Source organism: Cupressus sempervirens, chromosome 10 (genome assembly GCF_028749045.1).
Source record: "Cupressus sempervirens isolate cs-2001-9-10 chromosome 10, ASM2874904v1, whole genome shotgun sequence".
NCBI lineage: Eukaryota > Viridiplantae > Streptophyta > Pinopsida > Cupressales > Cupressaceae > Cupressus > Cupressus sempervirens.
The window spans coordinates 383,805,521-383,830,839 of NC_143127.1; the positions used below are offsets into that span (position 1 = coordinate 383,805,521).

Below are 25,319 nucleotides of genomic sequence, written 5' to 3' on the forward strand. Positions count from 1 at the left end.
GTTCTCCATCGCCAGATTTTGGGTTGTAGGCCAAAGATTCATAACAATGATCATTATACTCTCCTCATTTTCGAAGACCTTAAGCATGTGGGCATTGCATATCATGAACCCTATGACCTGAATAAGACTAGCAATAACATCGAATAAACTTGTCTCTTTATGCATCTCAAGAATAAATACAACAGGAGCAGCTAACTTTCCATCATTATAAAGCCAACAATCCTAGTCAGCAATCAAACAAAACCTATGTCATGTTTTCCTCTTCCAATCACGACTCCATTCAAATCCATACCTTTAGTACCAAGTCTCTTATTTGATGCTTCCCTCAATGTCACTGATAATAGAAAATGCAATGGTACTTTCAAAATCTTTATGAATACGAGTTGATAAAAGAAATGGAAATAATCCATAGTACACAATTTAACTGTTTCGCAAATTCCTGAATGTGATCTCTGTAATAGCTGAGAAAGTGTGTTCTAGTACCAAGTCTCTTATTTGGTGCTACATTCAACATGTCACTAATAACAGAAAATGCAATGTTACTTTCAAAATCTCTGTGAATGTGAGTTGATAAAAGAAATGGAACTAATCCACAGTACACAGTTTAAATGCTTCACAAATTCCCGAATGTGATCTTTGTAATAGTTGAGAAAGTGTGTTCATACAGGAAAACCCAGAAATGGGATTATAGAGAATGATGATTAATCCAAATGATGTCGAGGGGAAAGTATGGCCTACAAGTCACTGTAGTGCGTAGGATAATGTTATGCGAACAAAACTCATGATGATGGTTCATTACAATTAGATTAAACACAATGAATGAATGAAGAAGTGCCTCTAAATAGAAAAATAAAAATTGGAATAGACACGTCCTCGTGCATTGAATTGCATCACTCCGCCAAACAAGAAACATCAACCACATGAAAGACTATAAGGACCAACGTGTGTAAGTAAAAGGAGTGAGAGGGGTGATACAAAAGGTATCCCAAAAAGAGAAGGATTATTCAAAACTATCACTAGCAATAGGGCGAAAACAAAAACATGGACTTGGATAGAACATAAACTTTACCTCATTCAACGACAAATAGGATATGCAGGCAACAATCAAACTATCAAGTCTTGACGTGGCATACACGTAACTCCGCCATTTGGAAGACCCTGACACTAAAGGACATACATTAATCAGCAATACATGTTCTCAACAAGTAAACTGCATAATGTATCCATGCACCCGAGTTATGAGGCATCCACCATAATACTATTGATAAATACATACATCAAAGATTATTATGTAGGTGTCACCATGTCCTTCCTAAATAGAAAAGGAATGCAAATTTAAATAATAGATTTAAGAAAGACATGTTTTATTATTAAATAATCTATTCGGGAACTCAATACAATTAGAACTCAACAGAAAAATAAGATCAAAACAACATTAGGACCTTCAATAAGTGTTGAGGAGGAAGGTCATCGAGTCCCACACTACCATTAAGAGTATTGGTGATTATCGTGTCAACATGCAAGACATGGAGTTTCTATTTGACATGGCAACAACTGTGATATAATTTGGAGTGGTTCAAGTCTAGCCCATAATGGAGTCTCTCAAGTATTGACAAATGAATCATCTTGGTATGATTGATGACAAGATTACAACATTGGTTGCATTAATCTTGGTTTTCGACAGCAAGGCAAAGATTAACTTCATTGTCAAGGCATCACAAGAAGATCACACCCAAAAAAAATAAAATTATATATTAAATTATTTTTAAATAAATTTAAAAAAACACGGTTCTCTATCTTCGCCAACAACTATTCGTTTAAGTGTAAAGACATCAGAGTGTAGAAATTGAGTTAAGCAAAAAGTAAGAAATAGTCCAAGTTGTCCATATAGTCGTCATGAAGAACTAAACAATCCTAGTGGCAAATTATTCTATGGATATCCATATTTGAAGCAATTTTCGATAATAATGAATATATTATCTGTCACAACCCATCATTCAGGACAAGAGTGATTACTATTGCAAGATCAATCATATTCTATTAGCGGTAAATTATGGACAAAGTTTGGAGTGACTTACTAACATTGACAAAATAACAAAGAACTAGTGCAAATAATACAAGAGCAATTCGTTATAGTACTCATATACCATCAACTCTTGGGTGTCCTTGCTAAGAAATGAGTGCTTTATTTCCAGTAGGACAATAAGTAATTCGTTGGGATTATGTAACCAAATAGAAGGAAGGAAGAAGTAGATTGCATGTTAAAGAACATATTGAGATCAGATGATTCTTTGCAAAAAAGAACAAAAAGAAGTTTCATATACTTGAATATGATTGTTCGATATAAGAGTGGGAATTTTACATTGTGGGGGAAAGTAATAACCAATGTTTCATTCCCATTGTTTGACAAATGCTTCTATGGATGCATTTTCTGACTTGATGGATATGGACCTTCATTAAAGCAACTTATATTAGGATGCACAGATAAGTACTCATTAGCTTTGAATATTACAACTATCTTCTTCTTGTATTATCTCTCTTAATTGTACGTACTATAAGAGTTATTTTGCCTTGATCTTTTCCTTTGTATCTAAAGTTAATCTTTCAGGAAAGGAAGAATGACACATTTGGCCGCTTATGACAGTAGCTTAAAAGAAGTTGTGATCATGTTGGATAAAGTGAGGCTCTTGAAGCAAACATCTTTGATGATTGAGATTATGAGATTCTTCTACATTAAGAGGGAGTATGACACTTCTTCTAAGGCAACGTGGGAGCTTAGAAGATTTATATTGAGAGGGAGTCTAGAAATACATGTGTATGACTGCATGATTTTGATGGGCCTACTCTTGAGTGCATCATGAGGAAGTATTAACTATTCACCAAAAAGTCGGAAGATTGATGTCAAATTTAGGAATTTGAAAGGCATCCTTGGGTGAAGAAAGTTTCTAATGGAGTAACTAGAGGACCTGACTTCCCAAGATCATTATTCAGAGGGAGAATTTTTGAGGTGCAATCCTTTGTGAATGATATATTTCCTATGAGGGGAAGTTCTAAGTGAAACTCTTTTGTAATACATTCTTCTCTGTGAGAGAAAATTAAGGTCAAAGCCTTTGCACCACTCTCTGACCGAGTTTATGGTATTTACTATTTCACATATGATATGTAATGAAAGGTGACGATCTTTCATCAACATATATAAATAGAAGGTGACGATCTTATAAATGGTAGACTTGTTATCATGACAAACTTCATTAAATTGTTGTCCTAGAGTGCTGGAAGTCATGATAACAAACATACCAACTAGAAGGTAACCATTGTAAGGTGTCACCTTATCAATAGTCAACCTATCTCCTAACACCAAAATGTGTTGGAGCAAGTGTTATCATGGTTCTTCAGTCAAATTTTCCCAGACACCTTAATAACCAACTTATCATGATTCTTTAGGCCGAATTTTGCTAGGGACCTTGATTATCAACTCATCACGATTCTTCGGGCTAGATTTTATCGAACACCATGAAAATCAATTGTTATGATTTTTTGAGCCGGATTTTGTCAAACACCATGAAAATCAATTGTTATGGTTCTTCGGGCCGGATCTTGCCAGACACCATAACTCAAATCTATCATAGACCACACTTAAGGTGGTATTCGTATCTTGTATTATAATTGTTGGAATTCTCTCCTTGCTAAAGAGGGAGTGTTGAGAAATTTAGCCTTAGTGTGAATTGAAACAACAGGAATATCATATTGAGATGATATCTCTTCATATAATTGAGATCACAAGGTGTTCTACAAATCCTCCTTGGCTAAGAGGGAGTGTTAAAGTTGTAGCTTGAGTTGGATAAATTCGATCTGAAATACATTGTTGTTATTGGTAAATCATCATTTTCTATATATACGTATTCATGTAATAAAAATATAAATTATTATTATAATGAAATATATATTAATTAAATGATGATTAAACCTTTGAGACATGTCTTCCTCTCATATTTATATGAGATCCAAATCTGCATTTGGGATATATCAATTACAATGGCCATATTATTACATTTGCAGAAAAGATCTCTGTTAACATTTTCATCCATCTACAATATGCACAAGCTGTGACTAAAGCTTACTTTGTGGCCCAATAAAAGAACACATAGATTGATTATATATGAAACAATGCATTGTTTCTGTACCGATTAAATATAAGAAATCCAACTATGTAATAAAATTTCTGAAATAAAATCCTAGACAGAACAAAACTTCTGTATAGGAGATACCACCATGCTCATCCAAGTCCACAACAAACAACAAAAAGGTTATGAATGCTGAGACTACTGTTCAGCGTCTGGCCTTCGATATGGCACATAGCGATGGTCTTTAGCTGCATTTTTCTGTCTTCTCTTTGCAAGAAATGCTTCAAGTTTGCCATTAGCCTGCAGATATTAAAACTCATTCATCAAAAGAACCATTCTATACCAAACAAGCCAGCTATTAAAGTAATTCTATATGGATGCCATTAAACAATAAGAGATTTCCAAAATCCATTAAATAGAGTTAACAGATGGCATTCTTGCTATTAGAAGTTACAAACCTTTAGAGACTTGTATTTTTCTATGAGTTGCTGCTTCCGCACCTCAGCTGAAATACAGATACCTTGGTTAGACAAGTTACATAAACTTTAAGAAAAGCAACTTCTAAAAATAAATAAGGTTGAGTCTATTAGACAAACATTTTTTAAGGTAGAAGGGTCGTTTCCCTTGTTTCACAGCTTCTTTCTCATTCTTCTTATGCTCGGACAATTTTTCACTATATTTGTTGCCCCCTTGAACAGCTCGCAGTTGATTATCCTAATAGAAACATGACATAAAATCAAACTGTGCCAGGAAGATCAAATAGAACTCTAAATAATCATAATTGTAATGATATCTAGCATAAATAAAAATTTAGTTCCCTTCACAGAAACAAAGTAATGCTTTTCGAGAGTTCCACAAATAATCCAGAAAAAAGCTGGAAAAATGAAGTGCATGGACTGGTGCCAGAGGAATCATGTAATGTGCCTTTTTTGGGATTGCCTTAGTTTTTGCACTAGAATCATATATTCCATTAAAACGGGAGTTTAAGACAGTTGCATATAAGACCTTACTAATTAAAATATCTTTTATACAGTAATTCAATTCAAATACTAACCGCAGGTCAAGAACTAACTTTCCTATTAGACCCAATGGTCACTTTCATAAACAATATCAGTTGTACTAGAGTGCTTTTGTTGACTTTCTGCACTCTTGCAACTTATGAGCATTCCAAACATCTATGATAGGTTCCTCAATCCTCATTTCATTTTGAAGCTTCTCAATTACGTCCTCCCTTCGATGCTCACTGAATAACTTCTCTTCTTTCTTTTTTGTCCAAAAATATTAGTTGATTGTCCCTTTAAAACTTAATCATTTGAGCCACACCAGTTTCATACCAACTCTCTGGACTCCCAGCTATATCAAGTGTGTTGTTCTTCATTAACACTCACAAACGGATGTAACTATGAGTGTTCAAGCCTACAGATGGATTATCCAATTATATTTAATCTTCTCATTTATGATATGTCAAATTGAAGTGTGTTACATCACTGGGCGACTTCTTGGTGAGACTTTCTGGATATGACCTTGCACAATCGTATCTTACACTTCAACATATCCTAGTCAATGTTTTATCAGTTCAATAGTTTATTGGTGTGATTGTTAGTGTTCTCCTGTGCATATTAGGTAACTCATTTTCTGATGATTGTTGCTGCTGCTTTCCTTGGTGCTGTATGATAGGATGTACGTAACTAGGCAAGCTTGTATGCTATTTTTCCCAATTCAGCCTCCGTAGACAGTCGTGCAATAATAGTCACAGCAATATGATATTAATCATTCCCAAGTCCAACTTCCTGGCAAAATCAAATCCCTAAATGGCATCAGATGTTCTGTAAAGGGATGGCATGGGCAGCTATACCATTATATCTGAAATTTCTATAAATTGGACCCCTCTTAGCTTTCCCAAAAGGGATAGATTATGCAATACATGACTAACATCTCTGTAATATGTATGTCTTCACGGCAATATTAAACCTGATTTCCATCAATAATCCCAACTGGTATTAGACCCGTCCTCAATACTGAGTCAACTATTATTGCTGGTGCTGACTGTTCTTCTGTGATCTGCGGTAATCCTCTTCGGCTCTTGCCTCCCGTTCACTAATTGCATTCTTCTTCCCTCTTATTCTAAATCTACATACAATCGGCAGAGGTAAGGTTGGGGTCAACAGGGGAGCAGGGGGGGGGAGGAGGGCAAGGAGGTGGGTTTCCTTAAAAGTAGAGCAGGTGACCATTGAGATATTTTACAAATATTAGAAGGTGAGCGGTCCCATAAAATAAAATAAAAATTGTTTCAGCTTATAAGTTTTAGCTCTTAAATTTAAGGAGGTTGGTGGTTCATGAATTTGAGAGAAGATCAACCTAAAACTTTACTTTATGGTGTCATTATTTTATTACTATCATAATTTCATTTATTATTTTATAATTACTATTTTATAATTTATATCTTCCTACATTTATTTTGGCCAGAATCATTTAGTTTTGGTGAAAAAATAATGACCAGATCGTTGAAGTGGCAAAAAAATTCCTCCCAGCCCCACCCCATTGTTGAATTGTTGTTTGGGATAGTTAAAAGATTTCACGCCCTCAAAATTAGAGGGCTAAGAAGTCAGAGCTCCTATTTTGTAGGAAAAGATTCCAGATAAACCTTTTGCCCCCTCCAATTTCTTTTATCATAGGACCTCCTGCTCCACAAAAAGAGAGCCCAAGCCATGCACCCCCACCCCCTATAGGACCCCTGCCTAATTCCTCCAAGGTTCGTGACTACTCATTGTTTCTTTACTGGTTGATAAAGGCATACAGTGATTATTATTTCATTTGTATTCATTATTCATACCAATTCCTATAAATTCCTAATAGGTACATGTCTTACATATTTATTTATTAACAATATTAATATTAATATAATATATTATTTATTTATATATATGTACATTAGATTATTCATTTATTTAAGTATTTTATATTTAGTATTATTATTTAATCGTTATTTATAATTATATTATATTGTTTTGTGTATTATATTATATTTATAATAATGGCAATCTCTAATTATAATTTATTATATTGATTTATATTATATCTTTATTTATTTATATTTCATAGTTATTATATTGTGATGTTGCTATTAGGATTCAACTATGTAGTTTTTGAGTCAAGCTCATTGACCCATGTTTCATAAGTAGTGGTTTACTTGAACCCCATACAAAACACATGCTTTCAACCTAGAAAGACATAAAACTTGCGACCCCAAAAATCTCAAAACTTTTGGTCTATAAGATACTTTTTCTCTTTTATTTTGTGACCCAAAAATAAGGCTAAATTGCTGGAGTGGACCATAGAGTCGAAGTTGTCACTTCCAACTGAAAAGAAATCCAGAAGCCTTAGAAACATGAGTTTGATTGTATTATGATAAAATAATGAACGTGTTATTAAATAGAGATAAAAAATTATATATATATATATATACAAGTATTCACAAGAATGTTTCTATAACGAATAAAGAGAGAGAAATATAGAAACATTCTGAAAAGAGAGAGAAAGTTTCCATATTGAACAACGAGAAAATATGGAAACATAGAAGAGGAGTGACCATTAAAAATAGCAGTAAATCTATGGAAGAGAGACAAAATTAGAGATTTAAATCTAATATATTGATTCAACATCAGCGACCTTGAACTTTTCCAAGAGGTGTATTTGTGATGATCTAGAGCATTGCAAAACTAAGTACAAAACCAAGTTTGATGAAATTCCTAGTTTCCACTGGTTGAAATCATCTCAACAATGGCAGTTGTAATTCATCTCATGTCAAAAGTAGTGGATTTGTCTCAATTACAACATTTTCAAAATTACTTGCTCGCAAAATTAAAAAATCCAACTGTGCAGACGAGTGATATATTAAGGAAATTTGATTTTTCATATAAATCTATCAATAATAGATCTTCCTTTTTACACCATGGATGAAGAGATTTACTATTAACATTGTAAAGCACATTTTCAGGGTTGGTTCTCATTGGGATCTTCATTCTAGGCTCATTTTACTGATGTATATGTAAAAATAGAGATTTACAAAGTACAAAGTCATGTTTAGTTTAGTTGTTTGAAAACATTATCAAGGCTCTATTTCACCAAGGTCATCTGGTGGGGAGATTTGGAGGTCTCTCGTACTAGTACTCATACCGGTACAACAATTTTTGAAAAATTGGAGATAGGGGTACTTGGAAACAGCAAATTTTTTTTAATAGTTTTAAGAGTCTAATAATAAATACAAATTTTGAAAATAGTAATACTATAAAGCTAAAAGACTAAAGCAAATAACAATAGTAATGTCACATTAATATAGAGTCAAATATTTCAAAACTCATATAGTCACAATATTGTATCTCATTGGTCTTAATTTTTGCATTAAAAACATTAAAATGAGGGCTTAAATATATAAAATTATTTAATATTATATTTTGCATTTATATCAAGAGACTTCGGGGAGACTTCACATTTTGGGTTAGGAGACTAGGAGACTTCAAGAGACTTCGTCATTAAGTCTCCAACCCTTTTTAAGGTTTCCGGAGACACAAAAAGTCTCCGAGACACGACTTTTAGGGGGGACAAGGGTCTCCCCGTAACCATGTGTTTCACCCTACAAGTTTTATAAACACTTGTATAGGATTCTGCATAGTGGAATGAGGATAAAAATGCTCATTTTTGTTAGAGCATTTTCCCTTTCAAAATTTCTCCAAGGTAGCTTCCAACTTCATTTTCTCAATCTATATAGATGTCTCTCTTACATTTATTACTTTTGTTATGTCACATCTTATGCTTTACAATGGAAATGAATATAAAAAGTTGTAAACATCTATAAGAATATATAGGGTTTGGTAGGGTATTTGAGGGTGTTAAAAGATTTACAGTTGTAATAAAGCCACCTAAGTGGCAAGTGTTACTGTTTCATTTTTCAATTCACTTTTTAGCTTTAGCTTTAAGAGTCATGTAATGTTTATCCATTTGGATGGCTTTATAATATCTCTATATAACGAGATGAATCTCTTTGTAGATTAATCTTTGTTGGGTGGATATTTTGTAACTGATAGTTTTGGGTAAAATCCAAACGCAAAATAGGATGACCAACCACAGCATGTGAGACAGAGCCTCTCCTACCTTAAAGGGAAGGCTCCCCCTTCTCACTGTTCCTTGGATCAACTCAAGGTAAGCAAGAAGTTGAGAGATTTTGTAAAATAGTGTCCAATATTCTTTCCTCTTAGCTTTTAGGAAAGAATCCATTTATTCATGGAGTGAGTAATGGGTAAGATTAAATCTCTAACTACACTTCTATCTAGTAGTTGTAAACAGTGATACCGATAAACCAACACCAACTCAAAGACTGATTGAAAGTGTACCAATTTGGCTCTAAGTCATGTTTGTGTAATTTATAAGAAAAATCACTACCATTGGAGCGCAAAGACTTCCAGAAGTAGATGATCTCTATCCTATAAGAAAAACTTATACTATTGGGGTGCAATGATTTCCAAAAGTAGGGAAATTCTAACTATTTTTCATGAATTTGAGATGGTAGCACACGCTAGAGTCAAAGCTTCAGCTCTGATTGCTTCTTAACTCACTATGCTCTATTATTGAACACACAATAATAACATGAATCAAAGACAATAAACACAAATTACAGTCAAAGCTTCTAATTTTCTCTACCACAACTGCTTCCGGTCAAAGCTTTGAATCCAATTGCTTCTTTTATTTACTTTTCTCCCAAATTGGTACTACACAGTCAAAGTTATGCTTGCACAAGTTTGTCAGAGTGTTCTTGCATACCACAAAGATGATTTTTACAATGAGGAGGCATTTGTTTATATAGGCAAATGAATTGAGAACAAAGTGGAGGAAAAAGTGGGAGTAACTCAACCATCTTTGACCCGATCTAACTAACAAGAGAAATTATTGGATTACATGTCATTACACATGTAAGTCGTATTACATGTAATTACACATTTTCATATATACATCCTCTTCAATTACAAGCATGAAAGAAGAAGAAGAAAGACTAAAGAGAATTGAAACAATTCTAGCGATTGAATTGAAGGACCTTGTACTTGGCAATGCAATCCTGGATGATAATAGGATGGGGAGTTCCTATATTGCGTGCCACTACATTCACCTTGATAACCATGGCATTGCATCTTTTGACAGGCTTAGACTCTCTTTGATGAATTGTCCATTGTCATTTGAAAACTCGATGTAATCAAGCTTTTTCTCATTCGAGTTGTCATGAATTCTCCTTTGTAGATTGGCACATTCTGAAATCTCTGACATTTTAAAAACCTTCTTGATGGTGTCCGGATGTACACTTCGAACAACTTTCCAACAAGCATCTGCAACTTCTTCTTTTTGAAACAAAGTGCTTAGCGTATTCCCTCACAAACTTAGGTTCTCACACAACCATTGGAAAAATGGAGACCAATGAATTACCGCTCCTTTGATTCGAAGCACACCTTCTTTAGTGGATATCTTATAGAAATTTTGGCAAATTGTGACTTGCCGCAACATGACAGTTTCAATGGGATTGAATCCTTGAGAACTTTAGGGATTTGAGTTACAATGACGAATCCATGAGGGATGGGTATTCAAAGTATGGATTAGACACTTATGGAACACATTATGGCTGGAAATGAACTGGAAAGCATATGTATTTGGATGGAAAGAGCCAAAGTTGGACTTGGAAAGATGGATTGAATGTGCGCAATGATGGGACTTATAAAGATGCCTTGATGAATGAAGGCCAAGCGCATGGGAATGTGTGCAAATGATAACTTTTGACTTTAAAAGTGTGACCTTTAGTCAAAAATGGGTTCTCTGGATGTCATTACATGTAAAGTGGATTACATGTAACTGTGACTAAATGCGAACATGCAATTAGGTTCGGAGGATAGAAATGCATGTAAGTGGATGGAAGATGAGATTACATGTAAATGCATATGAAAGATGAGATTACATGTAATTGCAGATGAGCAATGAAATGCAGTGTGTCATGACATGGAAAGTGGAATTACGTGTATTTGTTCTTGAAGTGTAATTGCGTATGAAAGGAATGGATGCAATCTGCCTTGGCATGTAGTGGTGAATATGGAATGAAATGATGCACTTGCACAAAGAGGTGGAAGGTGGAGTTAAGCAAAACGTGCTCAGGTTCTTGGGAAAGAACTTGTAACTTCTTCCAAATGAAAAAAAACGAAAAAGCAAGCAAACAAACAACGAAAACAAACACAAAAGAAACGCATGCCTTTGGTTTTAAACTCAAACATGTCAAGAAGCAAGTTATTTAAAAAAAAAACTCAAGTTTGAAATTCGGGAAAAAACCAAAAGCATGGAAATGAGACTTTTCATCATTTTTAAAGGGAAAATGCACTTTTCATGACATCTATATCAACAAATGTCAAATATCAAGCTAAAACATGCATCAAATCCACAAGATAAGCATGAATTAATTAGCAAGAAGGAAAATGTCCAAGTCATGATTATGTGCCAAAAATTAAGGAGAAAGAAACTCCAATTTTGAAAATCTTCAAACAAACTTGGACTTCTTCAACCTTGCAATGATGAATTCATAATGAGCAGACAATGAGGCATTTTTTAATGAGAATGCCTAAATTATGCCCTAGAATCTCACCCAACTCCAATCTTTTTGATGAATGCAAGGTAATGGGACGTTTTTGGAGAAAAACGTCATTCAAATCTGCTATTACATGAGTCGTTTTTGCAAATGGAATGTAAAAACATGCTTTCCAATAGCAAGGATATGCAAGAAAACTCCAAAATGCCTCTTCTTTGCCCCAAAATATGATAAAAAATCCTCAAAAAATGGACGTTTTCTCAAAAACGTGGGTTCAAAAGGCATTAAAAATAATGTTTTTGAAAGGAGATTCAATGTTTTTGGCGTGGGAAAGCTTGGATTTGCAAAAACACCGCTAGTGGAGAACATTTGAAGACATTTCATAGAGAAATCTGAGATTTCTTTGCAAAAACATGTTCTTGGGAACAACATATATGGACATTTTTGCCCTTGGAATGCAAAAACAGGTTTTTGGGATGCAAATGCATGTGTTATGAGCCAAACACACATCAGAGACGCATATACATGTTTTAAACACATGTCTTAAGCTTCCCTTTACCCAAATGCATCTACATGTTTTTGGGTGCATTACATATTTTAAAAACATGCATCTTTGTCAAAAACGGGTTTCCAATATGCATATGCATTTCTTATAAGCAAAACAAACCTTTTGGGTGCAATGACACATATTAAAATATTCAAGCATGAGATCCAAGGCAAAACACATCTTTTTGGTGTCATTCCACATCTTTGCAATATGCATGTCTCACTTTTTTGATGTAGAAGCATGTTTTTACAATATGCCTTTGCATGTTTTTTATGCATTTTCATTCAAAATTGCAACTTTTGGGTGACATTTCATATTTTTGATGAAAATGTGCTTGTACACATGTTTGCACAACTTAAGTGATGAATTAAGCACATGTTAATTTAATTTTTGATGAAATATTACTAAAATGGGACATAAATAATAGTTACACTACATAGTTAACAAAGTATATGCAAATATCATTTTAAAAGTAATATTTACTAGAGAATTTGATTTAAAACTCAAAAATTAAATCAAACTATGTAGTTAATATTGTCACTTAAGTGAAAAATCAAAATGATAAACATAAAAATAAATTAATGTAATATTTTCCAAAAAGTGAATGTCAACTTAAAAATATGACATGATATTTTTAATTCGTGCAGTTACACCTTTAAGGTCCACTTTTTGGGCACTAAATTGGTCATATCTTTTGATTGCCAACTTTGATTAAGCCCTAAGATAGATCAAATTAAAGGGAAAACCAAAAGCAATGACTTGAGCAAAACCAAAGGACTAAAAACCAACAAACACATATTCAAAAACGAGAAAAAAAAGACTTTGAAGGTCTCCAAAATCAAGCATAGGCTCAACAAACAGAAAAATGAAAACGACTTGACAAAAGCCTTCAGTAAAAGAGTCCATTATATCATTTGGTACTAATTGGTTGATCAATACTAAGCAATTAAATAATGGACTAGACTTGGAGAAATGTGAAACTAATTTGAAAAAGTTGTACTGTTACCTAAATTTGGTGGTGGCAAAATGCAAGACAACAACCTTATCATTTAATATAATGACAAAATTTAATTTTATATTAATTTTGCAATATACAGACCAAGTGGTATCAAAGAAAGATTGTAGAAGGGTTGTGCAAATATTTTTACAGGTTATTTAATCAACAAGATCAAGCTGAAGTGAGAATTTACTCCCTTTCGAGCATGAAAAGAAAGGAAAAGAGAAGCTAAATTGGTGGCAAGAGAAGAAAAGGCTAGAAAAACTCAGTTTGACAAGTTAGAGAATATTGTACACACTCAGTAAGATTGATAGTTAAAGAGCACCCTGCTTGGATTAATAGAGAACCTGAAAACAATGACGAAAAAAGAGAACCAGGGAAACAAAGAATGAGCAAGGTGAAACATCTAATGGAGGATTATTCAATGCTGAAGCCCATATCAACCTTCCGAAGGTGATAAAAGTGCCAAGAAGCTAGCTTAGTAGGTTAAAGCTAGAGGTTTATTTTAGTCTCCATAAGTTGTCTCTAAATAAGAAAACTATATTAGCAATACCTACACTATTTAGGCGTGCTCTTGTGTGGTATGAAATTTATGCTCATTCTTTAGAATACCAAAATGTGACCCCAATCTCAAAGCAAAAAGATTAAAGGGTTATTCTAGAAGCAATTTTATCCAATTTGCCATAATGAAGAACATGTTATGTAGTGGCAGTACTACGTGCATAGCCAAAGAGATAAGATAAGACAAGACTAGCACTTGCACCAAACAGTAAGGTTTTAGCAGATTTCTATTATGGGTTTCTATGTCATGGTCTAAAAGTGAGCTTTAGTCATTTTATTGACTTAATCAAATGGACCTAATTGTATTTTTAAGTAAGATTGGGGGAAGAAGATCTAGACCATCATGCAGCTGAGAGATCTACCAAAAACATAGAAGACATCCAATTATATATATATATATATATATATATATATATATATATATATATATATATATATATATATATATATATATATAAAAGTAGAACACCAAAGAATAGATTGGATAGAGCCAAATTCCCCTACTATTGAAAGGGTGGGTAGACTTCGTTTATATGAGTGGTGCCAGCCACCCTGTAGTTTCTTTAGGCTCGGTTAGTCCCTATAGAATGGTAGGGCAGCCCCTCTCCCAATTCCTCGCCCGACATGTAAGGCTTGTGGCCAAGGGTAAAAACCCAATTCTCAACTATACGGATTCACCCGTTCAGGTCACCCCTACTATTCTATGGCCCCTACTATTTTAATGGGGATTAACCTCGATCAAGGTCAAATATTCAATAGTGGGCTCCGAATTCGATCTATACCATTCCAATTCATCGTAGGGGTGTGCCTGGTGCCCCACTATAACCCACCGCTAGAATTGGCCAATAGCAGTTGGTTCAAATGATCCAGTAGATCTAGTGGATCTAGAAGCAACAAAGCCAGTATAAGTAGGTAGTCGCTCCTCCCGAGTATATCTAGCTAGGGATAGGGGCCGACAGGATGGGCAGGCAATCGACTTTAGAAGGTGTAGGGCCCCTCCCTATCTAGACTCTAACTCCAACTCTATATGGAGTGGGGGGGCTTGATAGATAGGTGGGATGATAGGACTTCCTCGGAGCAACGAACTGCTCTAATGTCCCCAAAAATTATATGGGAAACCGGCCAATAATTTCCTTGTTCTCACTACCCTAGGCCCCACTGAGAAGAAATAAGAGCTAGTCAAAACGATCGATGGAAAGAAACAAAATTGGCTAATGAAGTGGTTGCCAACTGGCTTGCCTATATATGCCTATGTGTGTGTGTTTCTTTTTCGCCTCTTCCTCTTCTTCTTGGTCTTTTTCATCTCCATGTTCTTTGCTTCTTCTCCTTTACCTTCTTGTCCTTTTAGTTCTACTTCTTCTCCTCCTCCTCCTTTTCCTCTTTGTTGTCCCTTCCTTCTTCACTTTCACCTTCTTCACCTATTTCTCTTTCTCCTCTTATATTTCTTTTTCTACCCCTTTTCCTCCGTTTCATTTTCCTTTTACTTCTTATGCTCCTTCTTCACCTCCTTTTCCTCCTCCCCTTTGTCCTCCTCCGCCTCCTCATTTTTCTTCTTCCTCGTACTCATTTTTTTCATCTTTATCTACTTCTACTTCTACTTGTCTTCTCTTCCTTCTCCGCCTCCTTTTCAAAAAAGTACTAAAATAAAATTATAACGAAAAGGCAAAAGTTAAAATTTGAGATTATAATGTGTTGACCTATAGCTACATAAGTTTTAATCAATATTTTACAAATTATTCTTTGTATAGAATTTTTCTCTATCAATTATAGGTCAAATGTAATTTTCCAAATCTATTCAATGATGTATCTAAATTACATGACCTTTTCTGTAAAAGATCCATACCATCAAGTAAAATCACAAATTTTAGAATAATAGAATATGTTATCAATTAAAAATTTTCAAAATTCAAATCTCAAACCCAATAAATAATAGAATATTTATATTGCATATTATCAAATTATAAATTAAGACAGAGAAATTTAAAACATAATTTATTTTTTCATTTAAATGGATTTTTACCAAATAAGTTATTGATTAAAGAAAGAATACATGCCACATATAGCAATAAATACTTTAATTTGGCCTCGGTCATTGAGAAAAAATACTTTAATTTGGCTATGTGGTGTTGCTCAGCCACTTCCTGCACTCTACAAGAATATAGATAGAATCAAGGAATATTCTCTATACACTCACAGATGTGAGGTTCATAAATCAAATACTTCCAAACAAACAAATAAAAATGTTATTTTTAACCTTCCCAAGGAAATAGTTTGTGTGTAACCCAATATGTATTTCATTCATATGAGTACGTAACACAAATATTGCAGGGTAAGGCAAACAACAGCACTGTAAACAAAGAAGAAGAATCAAAATTTTGATTATTTACACTTTATTTAATAGTCATATTTTGAATATCTATGTCGATAATAATCTAATTTCTGTATTAAAAAAATATTTAGAAGATGACAATACATAGAATACTATCAAAATCAAACTTTATCACCATATTTAATCAAACATTTATAATGATAATAATATTATTTTTATTTGTTGCTGTTTTGTTCTGGTATTTAAAGAATAGTAGAATGTTCAATACAAAGCAATTCGATTTGTCATTTATTATAAATTTGTATGAGAAAAATCAGCGCCCATCCAGGATGGTTTCAGCCTTCTGCCAAAAGAGTTCATTTGTGTAAATATGGCCTAAACAAGACTGTAATTTGCCGATCATGCTCCCTCTCGTCAGGTCTGAAATTCTCGCCGACATGTTTCCAAGGGTCATCTTTGAACCTGTTTGATATTCAAATTGTTTTCCAATTGATATGTGACATTTTCTCAGGATGCATCCACAAGTAAGTCAGATACTATTCTTTTTAGTTTCTAGTTCTCTTCTATTACCACGCCAATGATATCTTCAATGGTTTTTACTTTCTCTCTTTATCTTTTTCCACAACATGAACCCTAGCGCATTCCTCAGTTCCAGACACAAATGGTTTAGTTTCAAGAGACTTATGTTAAACATTTTTAAATCCCACACTATTATTCATGTCTTCTTCAAGGAAATCTCAATTTGCAAATCTTACACTTGTAGAGATTCTTTCTTTTTCCTTACTCACAACGACCTCAATTACTTCCCCAGGAGACTCCATACACTTACATTTCTATGAAATTATGTGATCCATAGTCTCTAGCAAATTAATAAGATCACGAATGACGACCTTCCTTGATTCGCTCACAAAAGGAATCACTCCTTGAATTTCGTCCACCCTAGATGGTAACGTGACTAATTTTGTTTTCACAATTGCTCAGTTTAATGCTTGGATAGGCAAGTCTTCAAAGGACCATTGGGACTAGTGCCAACTCATTTAGGAAGAAACAACTAGTCAATGGCAAAAAAATTGTGCATCCCTTCGTGTTGCGTCACAATTGATTAACTATTCACTTGGTGACTTTTGGATCAACTCAAACTTGTTGGGACTTCCTTAGAATCAAAGGTGTGCGACCAAATTAAAAATTGTGATTGAATCAGTAGAATGAGCTCGGTTCTATCAAATTGTACGACTTTCAATCGAGGAACGAGAAATTGAATGAGGCCTTGGGACTTTGGAAGATCGAATGGATATTATCGACGAGGAAACCATTGATGCCCTAGCAACGGGTTTGCAATGTTTAGGGATATGTTATTTTACCCAACACCATTTACATCGCCTGCATATACTTAGCCATAGTCTCCGTAGAAGCCATAACCACCACCAATCCACTCAACATAGAGGCTAAGAGGAAGGCAGGTCACAAATTTGAATCTCGTCTTGGACTTCACAACCCCGGATATCACTCACAAGCCTGTGTGGCCCAATTGCCTGTCATTCTCACACAGAAAACAAGCCCAATACAAAATTAATCTGTATATGTTGCTACACTTCACAAGCTCTTCCAATCTGACGTGGATGATTTATAGTCAAACAATATTTAATAGGAGGGTACCAGTTGTCAATGACAAAAAAATTGATGGGTTCAAGTGTCGTCCAACGAATATGGCTACCACGCAATGGGAGCATATATCTAGGCAAACCATCTCTCATACAATAGGTGTGAAGCAGGCACCTACAAAAGACTGTTTATCAATGTCAAAAAATATTTTCCGACATGATACTTCCAAGGAACTGACCATTCCAAGGGACAACATGACAATTCCGATCATGCTTCGCCCAATTAATAGCCTAATTGGCTAAATAAGATAAGATAAATTTACTAATGTCCAAAACAAGACCAGCAAAAGGGTCTAAGGAACTGAAAAAGTACAAATAGGGGAAGCAACCCCAGCTAGATCACCAAACAATGTTTGAGAAAGAGCAACAAAGAAAGCAATAAATGGAAACACTGAGAAGAGACCATAAGAAGACTAAAGGTCTTTACTTGGTGGAGAGGAATCCAACACTAAAGGATAGGGTCTAGGCCAGTTGAGAGTCCTGAACCGTCTCTGGGAACCGTAGGAGGTGGCATGGCATTGTCTAGTGAACCCAAGACGGGGTCTCCTGAATCTAGTGTGCCCAGAAGGAGTACTGATCATACACTTCGTAATTTAGGTAGAGGACATGAGCGAGAAAAAGGCCATGATAAGTTGATCTGAGGCCTAGCTCTAGTGAGATATGAGCTATGAAGTATGGTCACGAAGCTGCTTGGCCTCCCGAAGATATAGCGCCTAAAAATATTGGTCGATGTAGCTAAAGAATGTTGCCCAGAACTTGCAATTGCTAAAGGGGCAATGGACCTCCCTTTGATCTCGTAGTAAATGGAGCAGCAACAAATGAAGTGGATCTCCATCTCCGACTCAGCTAAGGTACAAAGGCGACAGATCTAGTCCTCTCTATCAATGTGATGGTCAATCTGAATCCAAAGAAAGTGGGATGCGACTCTAAAGTAGCCAAGGGGGATCCACATGCATCACTCCATCGTCGTGACAAATAGATGAGAAGCACAATGATCCCGTCCTAAATAACTAGGAAGTGCTCTACATAAAAGGCCATCTGTGGGAGCAACCTGCTAGGAGGATTACTCTAGGTCGTGGCAATATATTGTTTGTAAATATTGAGTCTTACATGTACCTTCACCTCCTATCAGGAAGGGGGAAGGTGAGCAAGAGCATCCATGGAGAATTGATACGGAGGGAGAAGAACAATCTCGATCCTCAACGTTCCCAGTAAGGTAGTGGCTTGAGCATACCAACAACGAGCCCTGGTAGCCAAGTCGAAGCTAGCAACAATGACATGGGAGCAATAGGCCAGATAGGAGTATCTGTATCGACCATCGACTGAGTTCATGAAGCCCCAAAGAGGATAAAGAAGGGGTGTACACCAAAGTCAACCAAAATAAGCTAAAAGATAGCACTAAGCTTGAAGGGGTGTACACCAAAGTCAACAAAAATAATACTGCGAGGGATAGATCGATGGCATTTGATAATACGACGAAGTGTCTAGACACGCTCAACCGTGGCCCAATCAGAATCGAGGGAGAGCCCCACACTACAACATCGTATAAAACTATCGGTCTGACCAAAGAATCCAAAAGGGACAATCTAGACGTAGTGTCATAAAACTGATGATTGAAGCATTGCCTCTCAAGCACGGCAAGGTAGACCAACCTTGTATTAACCCTGGGCTGCATGATAAGTATCATACTAAAGCAGGGGGTAGAGAACTTAACCCCAAGTAAGTGTACGAGGAAAAAATCTCAATCTCCCGTCCCTAAAAGCTGAAATGGAGGTGTGAGATCTTCAAACAATTGAAAACCATGATCTGAGTCTTACTTAGGTTCACCACCGATTAGCGCTAGTCAAAAAAGGAGGCCAAACCATCAATAAGTCTCTGATACCCTTTGCACGAAAGGCCAGAAGAACCACATCATTAGCAAAAACAAGAATGGATATCAACACCTAGTGTAAGTTGTTCGTTCCCAAAACCACAAATTGGAAATCTATGAGCTTTGTTGATTCTCCGATTAGGATTACTAAATCAGTTTTGGCCAACAAACAAGAATGACTTCAATTCTCTTGCACTTTAAGCTTCGCTAGACCTGCGCAGGTGAACCTTTACCTCAAACCCTGATTATCCGGTTACAGAATTTTTTATAACGAATTTAAGTTTTGTGAGTTATAAGTTGGTGAAATCTTTAAAACTTGTTCAAAATAAAATCATATGAATGCTTAGATATGACTAAATGTTTATATAATAACTGAGTTAATGCTCGTAAGGAGGACATATAGGAAAGGATTGTTAACATAACTATGAATCCAATAATTGTTTTAATGACTTGAAAGACCAATGCCTTGTTAATTCGGCCAGTAGAGTCAACCACAAGGAAGATGAGTACATACAACTTTATGAGACAATATATTAAAATATCATCAATTACCCCAATACTCTAAATGCAAAAGATTAATCTTAAAAGGAATCTAACTTCTTCGGTGGAAGTCCAATTAGACAAAAATGCAGAAATACTTATATATTTTGCATCATTTCCCATTTATCAGACATAGAATGCTGCGAAAAATCCAATGCATAAGTCTTTTCAAGAGTAATTTAATAATCAAAATTGGAATTTATTCTCTATGCCTTAAATAAAAACAAATAAAGATCTTTTTCATCAATAAAATATAAATTAATTAATTCATATTAAAGTTACACTTCAATATTTTATAATCCTCCTTACAAACAAATGCATCTCCTTTTAACTTCTTCTTATGGAATATGTCTTGTGGCTTGTTCTCTTTCCAAAATAGTTTTGAATCTTATTATATCATTTCCAAATGCCATGCCCTTTAGAATGAAGGGTCGCATCTTTTCTAAAACATAATTTATTCCTTTCTTCTATTTCGTCGCACTTCTTCCTTTTAATTAAATTTTGCTCCAACATAATTGTAGCTTATGGTAATAGCTTTATTTAATATTTCTAATAACCACAAACCTTCATTGCCAATTCAAGAAACCCGATGGAGTTTATAAAGTATTTGCTGTGATGCATGAGACTCATCTCCACATATCCAAGTCATGTTTGTTGTCCTTACATGCCTCATTTTCATGGCAAATATAACATCATCTATGCGGTCTTCGTTCAAGAAGGTGAAAAATTATCTTTCCATTAAAAAACTAGACAAGTGATGCCCTTATCAAACACAAGAAATTGTTATAAATCCTCTTCAAGGCTTCTTCACAGTGAGCCTCTCTTATGGAGGTTGTGTATCCTTTCATGGCTTTTTTCTGGGGATCAAAATCTAGTGTTGGAGAATAGACTCGTTTCAATTTGGATTTGTGACTTCACGATGCATCTATATTTTATCATCCTCATTTTGTCTTCCTGTTTCTTCAGTTGGAATCACTGTTGTTACTTGTTGGACATCATTTTCATGCATCTACCATGTTCCTTCTCATTACTGCGGTCAACTATTGTTAAAGTTTTCGTCTGGGTTATTATCTTCACCATAGCATATCTTCTCTCATTGTATCCCTTCTTCTCTTTATGGAGGCTCTCACTTTGTTGGCTTGAGGGCTTTGAAGTTGAAATGACACATTGCTGTAATCATCACTAATCATTCTAATAACAGTTGGAATGCAAGCCACACCAGTAAATTGAATGTGATCAATATCCCTGTGTTTTGGCATTGGAGCATTCGAGTCATGTATACTTTGGAGCTTTTCTGTTGTGATGACATTGAATTCATGTGAGCAAGACAGAAATTATGTGTTTAACGCTGTCCTACAGCTCACTGGGAGTTGCATCTCTCAGTTATCTTCATTTATATTTGCTGGCTTGGGTGTTAAGTCCAAGCATTCTTCTTGATTCTGGAGCACAGAGTAATTGATATACAATTGAATTCATCATATGGTTATGCTGGCCTAGAACAGTGATAGTTTTGATTACCATTATGCAGCGTTATATCATTTTCTGTGTAATCATGTGATTAGTTTTGTCAATGCTGTGATTCTTTCATAGGCAATGGATTTGAATTGTCATATTTGGGTGACGAGTTGTCAGCCTCAGAAATGCATTGTTCATAACCAAGGTTGGACAGGGACGGGTACTCAAGGTACGGGTACGGGTACAGCTATTTTAATTACTAGGGGACAGGGGTACTTGGGTATGTCAAACTTTATTTTTAATTATAGTTTTATATTTAAAGAAAATCCAAAATTATGACTCATGACAATGGTTTTTCACAACAAGAACAGTGATAAAGTTTGCAAATGTAATGTATTGTTTTCAGTTTCAGATTTGCTATACGTTTGTAATAATAATATATGATAAATGTGTATATGCATAACAGAGAAGGCAGACTTTAAACATGAACAAGAAGATCATAAATCATATGACAATGACATATTGCAAATGATAAACTTCCGACTTCAACAGTGATAAAGTTTATTGTTAATCAATATTGTATCAAACTTTCAAACTGATTAGGTATTGAAATAAAGTTGATAAACAACAAGCTGATATGAAACAAAAAACCGAAAAAAAAATCAGAACTCTTAATCAAGGTCCTATGATGCTCTCCACAGAGTATTCAGTACTCGGGATCCGTGTACCTGGTGCTCGGGTACGTGGGTAAAAGTACCCATGCAACCTTGTTCATAACATTGATATAAGTTGGGACTGCATGATGACAGGTATTGTTGTGTGGTATTGTGTAGCCCAAGCTCCCATCAATACTTGGCTCATTCATTACTCCAGCATCATACCTTGATTGACATGATTCATTTAAGCTAGAAGAGGACCTATTGTACAAATGGCATCAGGCATTACCTGCTCTGCATTTGGAAATTTGTACATGCATCACTTTTCTCTTTGAATCCATCAACTAAACATGAAACAAGGTTTCGTCCATCGGGGGAAAAGCGAGCACATTCTGGGTGGCTTTGCTTTCCAAACTTTATAGTGTGTCCTAGTATTGCCTGATATGTATCTTCCTCATCCTCCTTTACTGAAGTTGTTCCCCTGAAAAGGTCAAATTGTGTACCTAGGGGAGCAATCCCTGATCTTGCTGCCACTTCAAAGCTTGACTAATTAAACCCATAAGTCTAGAAGGCGGAACAACAATTACTTCTGTCGCCAAAGCTTGTGATATGTGTGCCCGTCATTTCTTCTTTGATGACATGATAAACCTCACGAGGATCAAAATATTTTCATACTAAGAGATGCTCCAATACTATTTCTTAAATGGAGGCCCAAAATTTTGCAAAAAAGTGGGCTCCCTCATAAGTAACATTTGTCCCCAAGGAGAGAGAAATCCCTAAGAAAGGCCTCAAGCTCGTCAATGTAGATGATGAACAAAATAGGGGAGAGAGGGCAGCCCTGCTTCAAACAAATGGTGCTCTGGATCAGATCAAAGAAGCCCTTGAACGTCCTGAAATTGTCGGTCACACTCTCTTAGAGTCTCAGGATCGTCGTCACAAAGAATTTTTGAGATACCAATATCTCTAAGTCTTTGGAAAAGTGACACCTGGGGGATGGAATCAAAAGCCTTACGAAAGTCCAAGAAGCAAGAGTATACTTTCATAGAGTGGTGTCGAGCCTCCTCAATGGTAGCCCGTAGTATCAAGACATGGTCCATGGTTTGGAAATCATCACAGAAACCAACTTGACCTCTCACCCAGCAATGTCTTTTGTCAATCTCTCTAGAGAAAATCACATAATGATGCATAAATTTTGCCAAAGGTGTGCCCAATAATGATGGTTCTGTATTTGTTGAGGTCAGAGACCAAGCCAGTCTTATGGATTGGATAAATCACATTGCCTCGACCAGGAATCAAGAAAGCCTGTACAAAACATTATGTTGAACAACATAGAAAGGAAGGACCCCAAAACAAGGGGATCGGGCTCAAAGAGCTCAGCCTAGAACCCTTCCTTGTCCACCGCCTTGCTACACTTCATGAGTCTGATGGCCTCGTAAATGCTGGTGGGAGTGAACAAATGGCAATGGTGAAGAGATGGTTAGCCACGGATGTCATAAAGAGTGGAGGTGTGCGAGACAAGGGAACGAAGGTCAAGGGTGGAGGGGGGGGCGATGACGAGGAAACAAGGTGCGCCAAAAAGCTTTAGGTTATGCATGAGCACATTATTGTTGGGTAAACACTGACGAAGCATGTGCACAACCACATTACTTGTTAAGCTGGCAACTTCATAGACGAAGAAAAGTAATGAGAACATCACTTGTCTGAGAAAAGGAAATGAGATTGATTGCAGCTCCAAGGTGGACCAAAGATTGTCTTGTGCCATGGTTTATATGGGAGCATTTGTTGGGAGTAATGGAACTCACTATACTCTTTCATGTCAAGATCCTAAACAAAGGAAAGAAAATTGACAACTTAATTTATATGCGCTCACAAGGAAACCTAGCTGATTGGTAAGCTTGGATTGAACATCCTAGAACATCCCCATCCATATTTTTTAGTGAATGTCTCAACCATAAGTGTGAGTTCTCATTTGAGCTTAACCTGGACTCTAGTAGTGAAATGCTTGTTCATATAATACATTTAGATGAACATGTTAATTTTTAGAAGTCCCTACCTCCTCTATATGAGAGATGCAATCTACTTCAAAGGAGAAATTCAGTATAGATTCCATTTGAATGGAGAAAACTTCATTTTAAAATTACATGTTGGAAAGGCCAAGATCTCTATGGTTAGCACTTCCCTAGCCAAGATGTTTATCACTGCAAATGAGAAATTTGCTCCTCCTGCTACATGGAAAAGAAAAGCACAAAGGATCTGAGATAAAATGAGTGCATGAGCTGCATACTTATCACACCAAGTGTCGACTCCATCATCGAATCATTTTCCAAAATTGTTATTAACTTATTTGAATCTAAACAATTGTTTCCAAAGAGAATTTTGATCATGAGACACAATTGTATTCTAATTGTCCACTTCCAAATATTTGGCTATACTGTCAAAGTGTTGTAAAGGGTTAAGTTGCCGCAGAACATTTATTAAGGTGAGATCCTGTCTTTTACTCGACCTTGTGATTCTCCTATTGTAATTGTACAGAAAATAGATGGGACTTAGTGAATGTGAGTTGATTTTAGGATGTTGAACAAAATTACAATAATATAATAGTTAGCTGCTGCCGGCACTTCATTCATTATCTCTTGGCTAAACTTCAACATGCCAAGTACTTTACAAAGCTAGGCCTAAGATCAAGGAATTACCAAGTCTTGGTAAAAAATAAAGATGTGCGGAAAACAGTATTTAAAACTACATCAAGGATGTTAAGAGTGACCTATTCTACCATTTGGATTGTAAAATTATCCAGCCATCTGCATGAGCTTGAAAAGTTGCACCACTCTTTGATTCTTACCTGGTCTTGTATTTGGATAACATCTTAGCCTTATCTATAATATATGAGCATATATTCCACATCTTAGGCAAGTACAAGTGTTTAAGGAGAACAAGTTAATTTTGAACTGTAAAAAGTGTAAGTTC

General features: G+C 35.5%; 1 protein-coding gene across 3 annotated transcripts in view; it reads right to left on the reverse strand.

Moving 5' to 3' along the window:
- Positions 1-3,981: 3,981 nt before the first annotated feature.
- Positions 3,982-25,319, reverse strand: part of LOC149534275 (rRNA biogenesis RRP36-like protein) — a 148,839-nt gene continuing 127,501 nt past the window's right edge. For all 3 annotated transcript variants that reach the window (XM_089807413.1, XM_089807411.1, XM_089807412.1), the window contains 3 exons: positions 4,721-4,838; positions 4,583-4,629; positions 3,982-4,424 (listed from right to left, as the gene is read on the reverse strand). In XM_089807413.1, coding sequence (XP_089663539.1) covers positions 4,323-4,424; positions 4,583-4,629; positions 4,721-4,838 — 267 coding nt within the window. In that variant the 3' untranslated portion in view covers positions 3,982-4,322. The remainder of the gene's footprint in view (positions 4,425-4,582; positions 4,630-4,720; positions 4,839-25,319) is intronic.